General features: G+C 39.1%; 2 protein-coding genes across 18 annotated transcripts in view; one reads left to right on the top strand and one right to left on the bottom strand.

The window, feature by feature from the left end:
* The window catches only part of mprip (myosin phosphatase Rho interacting protein), a 288,081-nt gene extending 281,283 nt beyond the window's left edge, over window positions 1-6,798 (bottom strand). For all 17 annotated transcript variants that reach the window (XR_012387740.1, XR_012387739.1, XR_012387738.1 and 14 more), the window contains exon 1: window positions 6,032-6,798. Coding sequence is in view for 12 of the 17 variants with exons in the window: in XM_021480198.3 (XP_021335873.1) it covers window positions 6,032-6,154 (123 nt within the window). In the remaining 5 variants the exon portion in view is untranslated. The remainder of the gene's footprint in view (window positions 1-6,031) is intronic.
* A 1,684-nt stretch (window positions 6,799-8,482) lies between these two features.
* dhrs7cb (dehydrogenase/reductase (SDR family) member 7Cb) lies at window positions 8,483-16,926 on the top strand. Its single transcript, NM_001020657.1, is given in 7 exon segments — window positions 8,483-8,569; window positions 10,955-11,111; window positions 12,563-12,675; window positions 13,014-13,224; window positions 14,707-14,799; window positions 16,092-16,283; window positions 16,375-16,926. Coding segments are annotated over 6 exon segments (975 nt in total). The 5' UTR covers window positions 8,483-8,569; window positions 10,955-10,957; the 3' UTR covers window positions 16,587-16,926.
* Window positions 16,927-18,149: the final 1,223 nt, after the last annotated feature.

Here is an 18,149-nt window from a genome sequence, read left to right as displayed (position 1 = left end):
TGAAATATGACTAGAAATATTCATTTAATTAAACCAAAAAAATTAAGCAGCAAGAATTTCACAGGTTGGGTGATGTCAAATTAATTTGGCATCATACGATGTCTAATGTGAAGCATCATGATGGATGATGGCATTGGTGAATTAATAGGCTACATGCAGAGCTAGTGCTTCTTCATACTGATAAACCTCCGGCCAACAGTTAATGTGACTTTCTCATACGGTTCCTTTACAGCATTGATGTTGGAATGCAATTAAAATATGAAATGTAATTGAGCAAGAGATTTGTGGAGACACTGCAGAATTGAACCATTAGAGAGTGAAAGTTTAACATCTTCACCTTTTAAGGCCTTTGTGAACATCTTAAGAGTTTGAAGCAATTTAAAAGAACAAAGACGTTTAATAAAGTTTAATTTTATAGAATTATTGATATGATGAGGACTATGCAGTGCTCTTTTACATTTGATCATTCAATTTCTGTCCCTGAATACTGTTGGACTCTCCCCGAACCATAAAGCATGGTTTATTTCACTTTAATATTTGCTCCTTTGTGATTATGACTAAAGTTTGTGCATATTACAAACATATAAAGTTTGAATATTAAAAAATATAAAGTTTGTGCATATATTATAAACATATTTTATGACATTAAATATATTTATATTTCAGTCCCCTACAAAATCCTTCCATTCAGTCTAAAGTAATGACGTTGCAAATAGAGCTCAAGTCATCTTGTGAAATTGTTTTTATAATCGCGATATATATCGCAGGCAGGAAAAAACAATCACAGTGTCTAATATCCTGCAGCTCTAGTTTGTGGTAAACGTCCATTTTATGTCTATAAAAGAAACGCAACAACAGGGGAACATACATGGTGCAGCATATGGTCAGCTTCTAATCTGAGCATTTGTTAATACTGTTGCCCAAACAAACAATGAAGAATGAAATAAACTGAGCCTCTGAGGAGGCCGTTACACAATCCCCAAGCCCAGACCACTCTCAGACTGTAGGAGAGTGCCAAGTCATTCATCTGAGCGGGATTACGGAGTGATGTAATCTAGAACACTGACTCATTAATGTGGCACAGAATGGGTTAACCGCTGGTAATCTCACTCAAACCACAACACACACACACACACACACACACACACGCTGACACATCTCAACCATTCTGAAGGAGATTAATTAGAAAAGCACTGACGGTCTGAAGCTATGAAGGAAATATGGTCAAAGTTTGTGTTTCCATGATTTCAACCGAAACGTTCACTCACTGAATCAGATCATTACACACAGCGTTTGATCCTCTAAAAATGCTGGGTTATTGCAACCTAATTCTGGGTAAAATACAGATTAAACAAACTGCTCTGGGTTCATTTATTTCACTTCATTTATAGGCCCAAATGTAACCCAATGTTTGTTTGTTTTTGTCCATATTATTAAATTGAGAATACACAAAATTTGCAGAGTCGTTGCACAGATTAACCATAAGAGAGTGAAACTTGATCATTTGTATGTGTTTTAGGGTGCTTTCACACCTACACTTTTGTTTGGGAACGTGTCTCGTTTGCCCAGTTAGCTCGTTTTTTTGGGATATGTGAAACCACCAATCGCTCTCAGATCCGCTCCAAAGCAATCGCTCCGAGATCGCTTGAATGAGGTGATCTCGGCTCGATTGAAACGAACTCTGGAGCAGTTCGATTGCAGTGAGAAAGCGATCCGATCCGAGTGCGGTTATATCAAAGTGTTTTATGGATATTTAATAGGCTTACGGCTATATGAAGACAGAATTATGAGTAGGGCGGGAAGTTTCGCGAGTCTCCCGGATGCCCACAAACGAGTGATGATCTCCCGGTAATCTTGTGTCTCCCTCCCGGTCCTCAAATACATTGCGCACCCTTCTCACCCCTCCCCACCACATCTTTCTCTTCAGACACGCCGCGCACACCTTGTCAAACACCACCAAACCACCACCTCTGCTGACAGCTGAGCGGGACGCTGCAAAATAAACCCTGACACTCTGACCAATGTGAGGAGAGTTTACTCACACGTGACTTGTTTTAGCTCTTTTGGTCCGATTAGAAACTTTGCAGTGTGAAAGCGAACCAAGAGCAAAGATCAACAATGTAACATTTGTCATCTCTGTTTCAGATCAACTGAATCGGTTCACAGGTGTGAACGCACCCTTAAAGGCATTTCACAAGAATCAAGCAGAATAATGTACAACATTTGTAACTTTAATGAAGAATAATTTTACTGAATTATTAATACTTATAATGAAGATTGTTTTTATCTTTTTATATTCCTTTATTCAGTTTCTGCCTCTGAATACTCTCTGGATAACCACTGTTTATTTGACTTTTTCTTTGCTCTATTGTAATCATTCTCACTTGCAATTTGTTCATTATTTTTATACACGACTCACACCCTAACAAAATCACCACAATCAACCTAAATTGAGTTTTCCCCCCAAAACAGAGCTATTCAAGTCATCTGGTGAAATTGTATTCATATTGCAATATGTAATAGCAGAAGAACTAAACATCGCAATGTCAGATTTTTCCTATATCGTGTAGCCCTAGTCCATTTACATATTTGACCCAATTTGGGTTTAAATAATGCAGCATTTCTAGAGGGAGGAAACAGACGTCAGGCTCAGACGCACACCTGTACTCCTGGTCTAGAAAGCCTCTGGTTATGAAAACACTTGGCTTCAATGCAGAAAATCATGCAATATAAACACAGAGTTAACTTTCAATGAGCAAAGTGTGTGTTAAAAAGCCATATTGTGAATATAGTCGGCACAAATACCTTTAAACATTAGAATATTGTTGTTTTTAACTTTGAAACAACTATTAGTGTTAGGTAAAGTTAATAAATTGGGTTATTGAATAACTTTTAAGGCCATGTTTGCATTAAGATTGCATTAAGATTTGTATGAAAGCTTCACATTTATGGCTCGAAGTTTGGCCAGAGGAGAAATGGTCGTGGCCGTCTGAGCATAGTTTCTCTCAAGTTTTTTTATCCTTCACTTTCGCCAATTGGTGAAATTTTTCCTCGCCGCTGGCTTGCATAGTTGATCATCAATGAATTTGCTCTTCAGTGTTTGGAGTATTGAATATTAAACCACACTGAACTGAGCAGAACTGAACTTAAACACTGAAAACTGAACTACACTGGTTCAATTCACCATGATCTTCTTTATGAAGCTGCTTTGACACAATTTACACTGTAAAGGCGCTATACAAATAAAGCTGATGTGAACATTAAACAGCACAGCAGCCTGACTGATATAATTGCTGCTGAATTACGTGATTCCAAATACCTAATCAAAACTGTTCAATGCTGAAATCTGGCAAAAGGATTCAGCTTTCAAAACATAATTTCAACAAGTTCAACCTTGATTTATTAAATGCACAGTAAGACTGCAAAATACATGGCTTCAGCATCGATATCGCAACACACGTATCTGCAATCGCAAGATATGCAATGTAGAGTCAGATTATAGTTGACCAGGAGCGACAGAATTGTGTTTAATTATTGTATTTATATGGAATACAAAAAATAATAATTAAATGTTTTTCTTAGGATATTTGTCTTGTTTCTCGTCTAAATATCTACATTTCAAAGTGAAAACAAGATTATTTTAATTAGCCCATTAGCAGATAATGTAGCTTGTTTTAAGGAAAAACTCCTAATTTCCACTTACTTCTTCATAAGTTGAAAACAAAACAATATTCTTACTTGATCTAAGAGTTTTTAGACATTTAGACTAGAATCTAAACTGAGAAAAGCCTTTTTGCATAGGTATTATTCAATTTCTGTAGCTGAATACTGTTAGACAACCCAGAAAACTGTTAAATAGTGCTATTCAACTAAATCTTGTGAAACTGTACTCATACCGCAATATTTATCACTTTATAATAAAGCATCGTAACATTAGATTTTGCCAATATTGTGCAGCCATGTTGCTGAAAAGTGGCTAAAAAAATCCAATTATTATTTTAATACAGGAAGAAACCCCTTAATTTCAAGAAGCTGTAAAAAAAAACCTACTAAATCAGTAGTGAAACGTTAATAAGACCAATAAGATATTGAAGCTTTAACGCTAACTTTAAATGAAATGGTATATAAACCACCCTGTTCAATATTTACTCACGCTTTACTTGTTTCAAACCTGTCTGAGAGATTTGTTTTAAGACACTCAAGATATTGTGCAGAATTTGGAAACCGGCAACTATTGACTTCCATAGCATTTGTTTACCTACCATGAAAGATTCATTCTTCAAAGTATCTTCTTTTGTAGTAGGTTTGGAACAAATTAATGGTGAGTAAATGATTTCTTTGGTCTCTTTAATGCATGTTTGGTTTTTTGATACAGCACAGGGTCCTTTTATACAAGCCTAACGCCATCCTGATTTGACCAAGTAGAACATCTTCCTGGATTAACATCTAACAGAACATTCCAATCAGCCAATCAGAATAAAGGGATACTTTACCGTTTAGGTTAAGTTTAAGCGCACGGTTCGATTTATGCACTTCTAATGTTATCCAACTCTAATTTTGTGAATAATCTATAGATATGCTTGGGTTTTGGGCATAGGGAATAGGTATGGATTACATTTTCCCACAAAAATGATGTTCCAGGATGAACATAGATGTTAATCCAGGATCACATCATACTCAGCAAAATCATGAGGTGAAGGAAAACAATTTAATTTCCGAATGAATTCATCCTTTTTCCAGCAGACGATATAACTTACAGGCATTAATCAAAAAACCGAAACTTTTTTGACCAATCAGAAATCAGCAGTGGTCTCTGCTGGCTTCTGATTGGTTAGTACAGTGTTCCAAACGTTCCAAGTGGTTTACTAACAACGATACATATAAAGTGCACATGTTAAAGAGACAGTTCACCCAAAACTGAAGCTTCTCTCATCATCGACTCTCACCCTCAATCAAAACATGCTTGACTTATTTTCCTCAGTGATAAGTAACCATTGACTACCATAGTATTTCTTTTCCTAAAGAGGAACTCGATGATTAAAAATTGTGGGAATTCTTTAATGTAGCCTCTTTATTGTTCAACAGAAGAAAAAAAGCCACTTGAGGAGGAGTAAACAGTGAGAATTTTAATTCTTGAGTGATTGATCCCTTTAACTCAACCATAACTATCAGTGGACATCTTAAAACATACACAAACATACAGCAGAACGCTGCCGCTCATGTAAAAAGCCTCGCTATCCTGTTAACATTTAACGCTAGTTGAAAGTTAACAGGACAAACCCTTTCTAAACAAAACTGGTGGCTGATTGTACTGATTAGCGGTGACTGCAAACTGATCGATAAAGAGCTGTCAGCTAATGAAAACCAGAAACTCTCCAACACACCACACCACACCGCTTTCACCTGGGGTGAGGTTGGTTTATATTCACACACTCAGACTGCACCTTCTTAATATAATTGAATCAAATATAATTAAGTAGTATTTGCTAATTCTAAATCGAGAAACCACATTATCAGCCAATGAAAACACAAATCAAAGTACAACACAGTCCACAGAGTCAATCAAATAGTGCTGATGTTGTTGTGAAGTCATACCTTACGTCTGATTTTAGACCTAATATTTAAAGTATCATGGTAAACAATGTACGCATGTATAATATACAAGTTGTCACTGAACTAAATGTAAAATTAACGTCACCCCAATGTTTCTTCACAGATTGGGGTAAATTTAATTTAATACTCGCACATTCAAACTTACTCCTTAATAATATAACTTCATGAAAGTATTCTTTGCAAATTCTACATCAGCAGCTAATAACTATGTACAACATTGTTTACAGTAAATTAAATAGTGCTGATGTTGTTTTGAAGCCATGCTTACATGCGATTTCACACTGAATATTCAAAGTAGCATGGTAAACATTATAGGGAGCGTGTCATCACCAGTTGTCACCGAACGAATGTGCGAAAATAAACCCAACTTCACCCTCAATGCGCGTTCACACAGGCGAGCGCTAAACCGAATTCATACCTGATTGAGATCCTGATCCGTCAGCAGATGCAGCTCTCGCGGCTTGAAGCAGTTCTGACACTTGCTTTTGTTGAAAATGTTCGCCTGAAATTTCCTACACGTGTTTTCCTTCGCGCTCGACATCTTTCGCTCCTCCGTTTGTGCGCGTTTTCGATGCCGCACCGAATAGCAGAGCGACCGTTACAATCCCGAGAGTCTTCAGCCGATCCTAGAGCCCGACATCAGCCTACACATGACCGGTAACGGCGGCGGCGGGTCCCCGGTAACGGTTTAAACGGCAGGACGAGCGCTTTATGTAAGCAGATCTCTAGTCGACAGGCCTGATGTGTTGGAGTTCATGGCCTGCCCTCACAAAGCCACTCTCTAATCGCATTTCTGCCCGATCAATGGTGGAATTGTGCAAGCGGTAAACAAAGCGCTGACTTCACGTGTTCCCGCGCTCGACCGAAGGCTGGAGCTCCCGGTGGACACGCGGAATTCCAGGCGGTGTGGAGACACGGAGCTCCGTGGGTCTTCGGTCCCGGCTGAAGTTTCCTCTGTTAGCGGCTAATGGAGGCTCTTGGTCCCGGTGGATCAGAAGCCAGTGCTCGGCGAAGCTCCGCCGGCAGCAGCAGTGCGCATGTCTGAGCTCGACCCTACGGCTCCATCAGCTGCCAGAGGCGACCGGAGAACGGGTTACCGGGGCGAAATACAGTCTGTTTTCTTCCTCAGCGGCGCTCGAGCTTCCCAATGGAGGAGGACGCTCGTAGATCTGCTGCTGGAATTCTGGATTTCTCTCGCGAGAGTTCAGACTGAGCGCGAGATCTGAGCAGGAGCAGGACCAAGTGTGCCGCAAGCCTGCGTTTGAGTGAAGGTTTCGGCCGTTAGATCGCCCCCTGTGGGCTGGCTGCAGTACAAGTCATAAAGCCCGCCTCCTCCGTGTTAATGAAGGAGACTTGAGCCCAAATAAAAAAAAATATTACACTTGCAATAAAATGTCCCGAAAGATAGTTCTGGTCGATTAAGGCACTGGTTATTGTGCTGAAATAGGTGCAGATCTTCATTTTTGTAAACAGTTTGTTTTTAGCAGTAATTTAATGCTGGGCGTGTCATCGTGATTGACAGCTGTAATTGACAGTTTCTCAAAGCGCGGCGTCTGAGCTTCGGCAGGAGACTGAAGTGTTATTATTCGATTTCTGTGTTATTTTACCATGACAAAATGAGTTCAGCAGTAAACTATAGTTTCTGACATACATGATCCTGGTGGAACACTGTTTATTCGCTAAGTTCAGGGCTTTTTTCGGGCTTTATTAGTTTGCTGATACACGCCTAGCCACCCAGATAGCAAAACACAGTTCCGGCTAGATTCTCGCCTGCCGGAGACTTATCTCTTAGAGCTCAGACTGACTAATGTTACCTCTGCTGGACCTACTCCGGATGCCTGGACTCACTACCCAATTCCAGCCCGAGTCAATCGAGCCAGATGCGGCGGCCGAGCGAGCAGGTGCTGCCGCATGCGAGCCGGAATCAGCCCGCGACGCCGCGAGTAAGTTATGCGCTGCGGCCCGGAGCTGGCGCGATTGAATATATAAAACCCTCATATTTGTTAACGTTATTACATCCATTTGTGTTGATATGACAGCAAACGCATGCTGAGAAGTTCGGGGGGCGTAGTTGATTTTACATAAAGCGTTTGATTGGAAGCTCGACTCTGCTCATTTTCGCGGCTCCTCCTCTGGCTCCATCAGACAATCCTTCTGCGCATGTCTGGCTCCAATTTCAGCAGTCTTTTGCGACAGTTTGTGCCCGTCAAGCAGGCGTTTTGCCCTCAAGGCGTTCAATGGGAAAAAGGGCTGTCGCGTCGTCCATATTTTTTACAGTCCTTGAGCAGGACGGGCCCGAATGAAGAGGCCACCCTGTGGAGACCAAACATATACACACAATCACGTACAGTTCTGATCATGTCAATATGGAGCAAAATAAATCTAAATAGCTTCTTAAATCTACGCCACGAAGACAGTGAAGACAGATCTGAAGGCAAAAGGGGTCCAACCCGGTACTAGCAAGGTGTACCTAATAAAGTGGCCAGTGAGTGTATTTACTGTATATATAAAACACAAGGATACTTTAACATTTAAATTAATTAACTACATATTTAAATGTTTCCCAGCGCTGGGTTGCTACTGGAAGGGCATCCGCTACGTAAGACATATGCTAGAATAGTTGGCGGTTCATTCCGCTGTGGCGACCTCTGATTAATAAAGGGATTAAGCCGAAAATAAAATAAATGAATGACATATTCGGATGTACTCCAATAGTCTGTGTGGTCAAGCAGCAGTTCTATAGTGCCCCACCGTACACTGTGTGTGAAGAGTGTGTGAACAGATGAACAGCTCTCAGCATGTCAGTCTGTGTTTGAGCCTCTGCTATTAAAAGAGCTGTGATCCGGACACTATTTCCACACTCACACACACACACACACTGAGTCTGAATGAGCAGGAGAACAGTCAGACTCACACACGTTTCTCCTGGAGACTGGTGTAACCGTCCACACACACGGTAAGAACACTGCAAATAAAGCAGATTACTGTCTGCTCTGCTGTATGTGGGGTTACCGTGTGTGTGTGTGTGTGTGTGTGTGTGTGGTCTTTGACATTGAATCTCAGCACTGATGTGTGAGTGAGAGTGTGTATTTGTCCATATGAGTGTGTGTAATATGTCTGTATGTGTGTGTGTGTGTGAGAGAGAAATAGAGTGTCTGTATGTGTTTGACACTGAATTTCAGATCTAATGTGTGTGTGTGTGAAAGTGTGTAAATGTGTGTTTCTGTGTCTTTTTGTTTGTCACTGAATCTCCGCTGTGATGTGTGTGTTCCAGTGGATTTGTAAGGGTGTGTGTATCTTGTATTGCTTACATTATGGGGACCAGATGTCCCCACAAGTATAGTAATACCAGTATATTTTGACCTTGTGGGGACATTCCTCTGGTCTCCATGAGAAAAAGGGCTCATAAATCATGCAAAATGAAGGATTGTGAAGATGTAAAAGAGCAGATTGTTTGCTGTGAGGGTTCAGTTTAGGGGAAGAGGAGAGAATATACAGTATGTACAGTAGACAAGTGTGTGTGTGTTTCTCTGCTGATCTGTTGCACTGCTGAATCCAAATATGTGCCGCTGGTGTATCAGTGTCAGCGCTGAGAGCTGCGCTATTTATAGATCTGCTCCTCACTCCACTTTTCTAGACACACACGCACGCACACACACACACACACACACACACACACACACACACAAAGGCACACACACACACACACACACACACACAAAGGCACACACACACGTTTCTAATATAAAAAAAAAATAGAAATACTGAAAAATGACCTTTATCTGTTAAACAGCACTTTAAATTATTAAAAATTCTGTGTGTATATACCCCTCTCATCGGTTTACTTGTTTGTTTGTTTTTAATAAAATATAAATATAATATAATAATAAAAAAGCTTAACATTAAACATTTTAATAATCAAAACTCAGAATTACAACTAATAAAATCATATTTGTGAGACAAATGTCAAATTACAAGAAACTAAATCAGAATTTTATGATGTAAATTTACAACATTAAAATGTAAAAAACTTATTAAAGCCTAAAAATGACAAGAAATGTGTTAAAATGACAAGAAATAAGTCATATCACTGTCAAATTTCCCCCCAAAAATACAAAAAAGTAAATGCAAGTTATTTATTATATTTTAGTTTTAATATATATATATTTTTTTATTTTTCATAATTTGTTTTATTTGTTCATTTATTTTATTATTTATGTATTTATTATATATATTTTAATTTAAATATTTTTTGTTTATTTCTAACATATTGATATATATATTTTTATATATATATTGTAGTTTCAATATTTATTTTTTCTTTTTTTCATTTATTTATGTATGATATTTATACATTTTCATTTATTTGGATTTTTTTTATTTATTATTTACTATATTTTATTTTATTCTGCTCAACAAGGCTGCATTTACCTCATCAAAAATACAATACACATTGAGAAATGTTGTCAAACTGTTTAAAAGTAGTTTATAATTTGATTTAATCATTTATTCCAGTGCCTTAAGATGAATTTTCAGCTTCATTACTCCAGTCTTCAGTCACATGATCTTTCAGAAATCAATTTGAAATATTATTGTTATTATTATCATTAGTATTATTAATGGTAACAGCAATAAAAGCAATAATAACTGGAGTAATAATTTCATTTGAAACTACATAAAATCTAATAAGAAAGCAGTTATTAATTTTTTTTTATAAATATTTATAAAAACAATTTTTTTATTTATTTGACATTTATTTTTGTGGTTCAAAACATTTAAATAGTTTTAGCTGAAAATATTAGGTTATAACTTTCATAAAACAACAACACTCCAGGTCATGCAGGTATTCTAAAAGGAATATAAATAAATAATTGACTGCAGTCCATTCAGAGTGGAAAGATATGCATTATTTTCTAATAATTCCCCATCCTGGAAGTCATTATTCTGCTTATACACTGGTTCCCAAAGCTAAATCCACAGTTGAGATGTTGTAATTGAGAGTTTATTCGTCAGGTGTGTGTCCTGCTCAAGCATCTCCTGTGTGTAGCACTAGTGTCCTCCACATCCCCTCCTTCTGATGTGTTCTGATGTGATTTCTGACTGTTGTAGTTGTAGAGTGAAATAACTCTAATCAATCAGTGGAGTGATATGGAGCCACTCCAAACCTGCCGGAACTACTTTAGCTGTTAACATTAACCAAACACCTTAGAATGCTCATCAGCCAATCAGCATCAAGTATCCAGCAGAGCGGTAGAATAAAGTATGCCTAATGAGGATTTAATCATCATTTGCTCCTCCAGTAAATGTGTGTGTATGTGTGTGTGTGTGTTTGTGTTTTCAGAGGATGGCCGTCCCGTCTGTGATGGTGCTGCCGCTGCTGATCGTGGTGTTTGCTGGAGTTTACTATGTCTATAATGAGGTGATGCGCTTCATGTCCAAGTCTGTGGTGAGGAATAAAGTGGTGGTGATCACAGACGCCGTGTCCGGGATGGGAAGCGGTAAAGATTAATAATGCTCCGTTAATAACTTCCGCACCACAACATTCAGCTAAACCCAACCAGGCTCATTATTGATATGTACCCCTATATATATTTCTGGAGATCGTAAAATAGGTCTCAGGAGCTACATTGCTTTGCAGTTTTTGTGAATGTTTTTGCAGATTTCTCTCGGGTGTGTCATTCACGCCTGCTGTTCTCACGTAAATCCACCAGGGGCTGCTGTCGACCAACTGACCGTGTTTTCAAAAGTACTCCAGAACAAGAAAAGCCCTTGCGACCCCCTGATTTGTAGCATGTTTACCACAATCTCACCACATTATCTACTAGTTTATTTTAGTTTTTGGCTTCTGTTTTTGCCTTATCTGCTTTATTATTCTTTGCCAGACTCAAACCCTGTTGTCGTGGTCAATTCTTCTCTGTGTCACCAACATACGCAGCGAGCTACTGGACAAACTTGTAGCAGCCGGTAGCCTGAAAAGGAACAGAAGCAGTCGGCAATGTTATACCACCCCATAGCGTTCATTTCAAAGACGAAATGCAGTCATGAGTACTTCTGGCTACATAATTCACGATCTCCAGAAATGTATACAGGGGTATGTTTGCACCCTGAGCATGTGTTGCAACTAAACCACACTGAAAAGAATGATTAATTGGATTTACTACATTTTTTTATGTAAGTGGTTGCAAATTCATGCATATGGGCTGAATTAAAACAAACAAATGAGATGAAGTAATGTTCAAGTTCATTTATTTGTTTAAATTCAGCCCATAGCATGTGTTTACATGGACACCAATACTCCGATTGTAGAATGATTAAGAGAATACTCTGATTAAGAGTCCACCATATAAACAGAAGATTAATTAAGGTCATTATGGAACTAAACAGAAATGGAATTAAGATATTGGGTATGCTGCATTACTAAAATGACCTGTAAACACCTTAATCAAACTGTCTGTGGGATTTTCACCGCATTTTGTGGCAGTCTACACACGCACGGCTGTCTGACACTATCCTCTGCACCTACCAAGTCAGTAAAGGACCACAGACACACACATTGCCACATACGGAGGGGTTTTCCCCATGTGAGCCACTCGGTGGCTCAGTGGTTAGCACTGTCACCTCACAACAAGAAGGTCGCTGGTTCGAGTCCTGGTGTTTCTGTGTGGAGTTTGCATGTTCTCCCTATGTTGGCGTGGGTTTCCTCCGGGTGCTCCGGTTACAGTACAAACACATGCGCTATTGGGGAATTGATGAAATTGGGCGTAGTGTATGAGTGTGTGTGTGTGTGTGTGTTTGTGTGTGTGTATGGGTGTTTCCCAATGATGGGTTGCAGCTGGAAGGGTATCTGCTGTGTAAAAATACATGAATGAATGAGAAAAGTGAGAAAAAAACATTGTTTGTGCCCTGATTTCAGTGTGACGTGTGTGTGTGTGTCTGTGTGTGTGTTCAGAGTGTGCGCGTCTGTTTCACGCTGGCGGGGCGAGGCTGGTTCTGTGTGGGCCGAGCTGGGATAAACTGGAGTCTCTGTATGACAGTCTGTGCAGCGGATCAGACCCCAGTCAGGTGCGTATCACAACATGTGTGTGTGTGTGTGTGTGTGTGTCAATATTATTCGCCCCTTCAGCAATATTAGTGTTGGATTGTCTCCAGAACAAACCACTGTTATACAATGACTTGCCTAATTACCCTAACTTTACCCTGATTACCCTAGTAAAGCCTTTACATGTCTATCTAGTCTAATATTATGTGCTGTTAATAAAATAAATCAGTGATTGGAAATTAATTATAAAGACTATTCTGAGTAGAAGAATGCAAATGCATCTGGATTGTGAATAATTGAGCTGTAGATCAGCTCATATAATATCGGCAGCTCCTCATGAATGTGTGTGCTCCGGTTTCAGACCTTCACACCGAAGCTGGTCCTGCTGGACTTCAGTGATATGGAGAACATTTCAGACGTGGTGTCGGAGATCTGCGAGTGTTACGGCTGTGTGGACGTGCTGATCTGCAACAGCAGCATGAAGGTGAAAGCGCCGGTGCAGAATCTCTCTCTGGAGATGGACAAAACCATCATGGACGTCAATTACTTCGGGCCGATCACACTGGCCAAAGGTAGATCACAGCTGGAGGACACACACACAGCACATAATGACGAGGTAACACTTTATTCTGATGGTCCATTTGAGTAATAGACTGTCTGCTTAGTATCTGTTGATACTGCTGCTAAACAGACATTAACTGACTATAAGGAACTTTGTTGGCATGTAGATGCAGTGTAACTTCAATTCAACAAACAGAACATCAGAATAAAGGAACCAAAGATGCTCTTACATAGAGCCTTCATCTCGTTTCCAGTCTAAATATCTTAAAATCCTTTAATCAAGAAGCATTTTCTAGACAAGCACTAAATATAGTCTTGTTTTCAGAAATGATGAGTCAGAATGAAGAGAAATTATCATTAAAACAAGCTAAATAATCCAGCTTTCCCTTTGAAATATGTAAATTTAGCTTCATTGTCAGATTATTCTGCTTGTTTTAAAGAAAAACTCTCTTCAATCTGACTCATTATTTCTGAAAACAGGACTATACTTTCTGCTTGTCTAGAAAATGCTTCTTGATTTAGGAGTTTTTAGATATTTGGACTAGAAACAAGAGAAAACTCTGAGTAAGAAAAGCATTTTGAGCAGTACAGGAGACACTCTCGAGATGCCTCCATCGACTTTTCTTGTTTTGATTTATTGCTGAAGTTTTTATCATGAGGTTGCAATAGGCTCATTCTGAAAGCGTAGCCCTGTATACATTTCTGGAGATCTCAAATTATATAGCCAGAGGTACGTATGACTGCATTTTGTCTTTAAAATGAACTCTACGGGGCGGTATGATGCCATTCCTTTTCACGCTAGCAGCTGACCGATTACCTCTGTATGGACGGCTTTACTGCTGTTACCAGTTTGTCCAGTGGTTCGCCCCGTACATTATAGGATTTGGGATGCAGAACAGAGTTGACCCTGATGATGGGGGTCGAGTTTGGCGAAGAACGATTCCAGAAAGCGGGTAAGACAAAAAGTTTAATAAACAAGTAAATAACAGGGTGAGAATGTAGTGAGATCTGAAAACATGGTAAAAATGAGGCGAATTCTCATTCTGAATTGCTTTTGAAAACACTGTTGGCTGGGCTGAGGGGAAGAGAGTGAGTGAGGGGGATCGGTCAGTCAGTCAATCGAAAGCGGCCTCTGGTGGATTTACTTGAGAGCAGCAGGCGCAAATGGCACTCGAGAGAGAAATTAGAGATCTGAAAAAACATACACAGAGGCATCTGGTGGATTCATGAAGACAACAACTGAACAAAAAAAGACATATCTCCTGAGACGTATTTGGTGTTCTCCAGAAATGTATACAGAGGTACATGTTCATAATGAGCCTGGGTTGAGTTTGTGTCTTGTTTCAAGTCCAGATATCTAAATATTCTTAAATCAAGAAGCCTTTTCTAGACCAGCAGAACATACAGTGCTGTTTTCAGCAATAATGAAGAGAGTTTTCCCTTAAAACAAGCAGAATAATCTAGTTTTTGAAATTAGTCTATTTTTCTGACAGGCGTCCTGCCGCTGATGATCACCAGACGCACCGGTCAGTTTGTGCTGGTCAACAGCATCCAGGGGAAACTGGCTCTTCCGTTCAGAACCTGCTGTAAGAGTCTTCATTTACCAAACATCTGTAGATTACAAAACACACAGCACACACTGTAGAATATATCTGGATCTGTTCATGAACAGCTTCCATGTTTTCCGTTTGTTTGCGGTGGTAAACTGCATTATGGGATGTTGATCTCTGCTCTGTCCACTTCTGATGCTGAATATTCTGCTCTACAGTTTAACAAAGTGACTTTTATTGACATTTTAGTGGTTTGAAATAATATAAGAAGAAATATCTAGAGGAGTGTGTAGAATAGCGGAACATGTGCTGCAGTTTATTACAAGGTGTTTATAGTGTAATACACAACACCAACCCAGCCAGAATAGCACTGCACACTATTACACACGTGCAGGACACACACTTTCGAGTGTTAAAAGTTGCTAGAAGAAAGATCAAAATCACGTAATGCCGCTCAGAAGCTGAAATAAACTGAGAAAATAAAAACAAGAATCATTAAATACAGAAAACTGATAAATTACAGATGTTTTTATGTTATTATGATGATGAAACCTCTTTACAGAATATAAACAGACCGTTTTTATTGATAACCGTTGTGCTGTTGGGTCGTTTTCATCCACTCTGGGCTGATTTTGAGGCTTAATTTGGTCCCAGCTATCTCTGTTTCAGCAAATGTAATAATTTTTGCTGACAAATCTTATTTTGACAAATATTTTGGGCACAAAAACACCTCAAAACACTGTTCAGACTGACTTCCCTTTGGTGCTGTTGGTGCTGGTATTGACTTCCATTATAATCAGATTTATTGACTGTAAAGCATATATAATCATGCATTCTTGAGTGTTGCTGGTTTTCCCTGTAGGGTTTAAGAGGGCTGATCTGTCATTTATACTGCTGATCGTCTGTTACAATGCAAAAAAAAAGCTTGATATGTCTGAGAAACTGTAAATGCACCCCTCAGCTGTCAGAACACGGTAAACCCAGTGAGTGTATTCCTACACACACACACACACACTATAACCTGCTGTTTTACTCCACTGAACTCCATATAAAAGACAGAAAGTCAATCTTAATGGTTAATGCTGATAACTGATGGTCAACAGTATAAATGACAGATCATCCCTCTTAATCCCAACAGGGGAAACCAGCAAGAACACATGATCATCTGCTGTCATGGCTGCACAGTCAATACATGTGATTATGATGGAAGTCAATGTGGTAAAAACAGCACCAACATCACCAAAGGAGAGCCAATCTAACCACACACAGGGGTTAAGTAAATAGAGCATGTGTTGTAGTAGACTGAGCACTGCTGGTTGTGTTTTCAGACGCGGCGTCCAAGCATGCAGTGCAGGCGTTTTTTGACTGTCTGCGGGCGGAGGTGGAGGAGTTCGGCATCTCCGTCAGCACCATCAGCCACACCTTCATCAATGCTGGAGCTGAGAACGCCACGCCCACTGAAGCCACTCCCATAACTGCCACACCCACTAAAGCCACACCCACCAACCCAATTTGGGCCTGTGAGTCACTGAGGACCACGCACACACCTTGACTAGTGAAGTGTTCATTGGTAGTGCTGCGTGTGTCTCCTGACCTGAGCTGTTGTTTCAGACGTCTGCAGTAAGCTGAACACACACGGGGTGAGTCCGCAGATCCTGGCGCAGGAGATCGTGCGTTCGGTGAACAGACAGAGCCGAGAGGTGTTTCTGGCCCACCCCGTGCCCACCGTGGCCCTCTACATCCGCGCTCTGATGCCCGGATGCTTCTTCTCTGTGGTGTCGGCCGGCGTGAGGGACGGAGCCATGGCCGAACAGCTGAAATAAACACACACACACACACACCAAGAAACATGAGGCTACTAGCAGTGAATGAACTCAGTATAGACTAATCATCATGATCATATCTAGATATCAAACTGTCACCATGAGGAATAACATGCATATCAACACAATCAGTTTGTTTCTGGGTTCAGTTTAGACGTAGAGAGTTTATAAAATAACTAATTATAATATTATTATTATTATTATATAGACCATTTTAGATGGATGTAAACAATAACAATGGTCCTAATGCATTTCCTGTTTTACATTTTTAATTTCCGAAGCATGCGAGAATTCAAAAAGGTTGACATATTAATAAATAATGTTATGAGAGCTGATTTAACGTTAAATCATTATTGAGTTATTACAGTTATGAAGTATTCATGGGCCAATAACGTCACCACATTAAAATGGTCTATATTATTATAATCTATTGTTTTATTATGTACGTTTGTAAAAAAAGAGGAATATGTTTCAGCTAAAACCACCCATGTGGAAGCATACGATAGTGTTTATTGAGCCAGAGTATACTTCAGTTGATTTGTTGTGGTGATTCTACAGTTACTATGGTAACGCAACAAATATAGTAATTCAGTTGTTGTGGTGATTCTACAGTTGCCATGATAACAACAACTATAGTAATTGATCTGTTGTGGTGATTCTACAGTTGCCATGATAACACAACAACTATAGTAATTGATCTGTTGTGGTGATTCTACAGTTGCCATGATAACACAACAACTACAGTAATTGATCTGCTGTGGTGATTCTACAGTTGCTATGGTAACACAACTGTACTAATTGATCAGTTGTGGTTTTTCTATGGTTGCTATGGTAACAACTATAATAATATATCCGTTGTGGTGGTTCTACAGTTGCTATGGTAACACTACAGCTATAGTAATTTATCTGTGGAGGTCATTCTACAGTTGCTATGGTAACAACAACTATAACTATTGATTCGTTGTCATCATTCTATGGTTGCTATGGTAACAACTATAATAATATATCTGTTGTGGGGATTCTACAGTTGCTATGGTAACACAACAACTATAACTATTGATTTGCTGTTGTCATTCTATGGTTGCTATGGTAACAACTATAAAATATATCTGTTGTGATTCTACAGTTGCTATGGTAACACAACAACTACAGTAATGTAAGCAAATGACCCAATACTGTACTTTACTACAATTAAACTATATATTATATTACAATACGCCACAGTGCGCTGTAGTAAAAACTAAAGTACACTACAGTATTTATTACGGTTTATCACTTCACTACAGTTAATATTACAGTATGCTGGAAAATGCAACAACAAACTTTTTAATATACTGTATAATGTTCAAAAACACTAGTATTTGTTAAAATATTTTAATGAGCAGCAAAAAAAAATGTATATTTTTATTTATTTTTCAGCCAAACTAAAAGAAATGCGATTTTATCCATACATAAATCTGTAATGAGGAAAGCTGTGAAGACTGAAACAGCAGCTGTGAAATATTTGAAAATAGCTCTACATTTCACAGGAGGGCAAACAATAAAAGCATGAGAACACAGTGG

This window comes from Danio rerio, chromosome 12 (assembly GCF_049306965.1).
Source record: "Danio rerio strain Tuebingen ecotype United States chromosome 12, GRCz12tu, whole genome shotgun sequence".
Taxonomy (NCBI): domain Eukaryota; kingdom Metazoa; phylum Chordata; class Actinopteri; order Cypriniformes; family Danionidae; genus Danio; species Danio rerio.
Note: the sequence above shows the minus strand (reverse complement) of the source record. Positions and strands in the feature narration are given on the sequence as shown.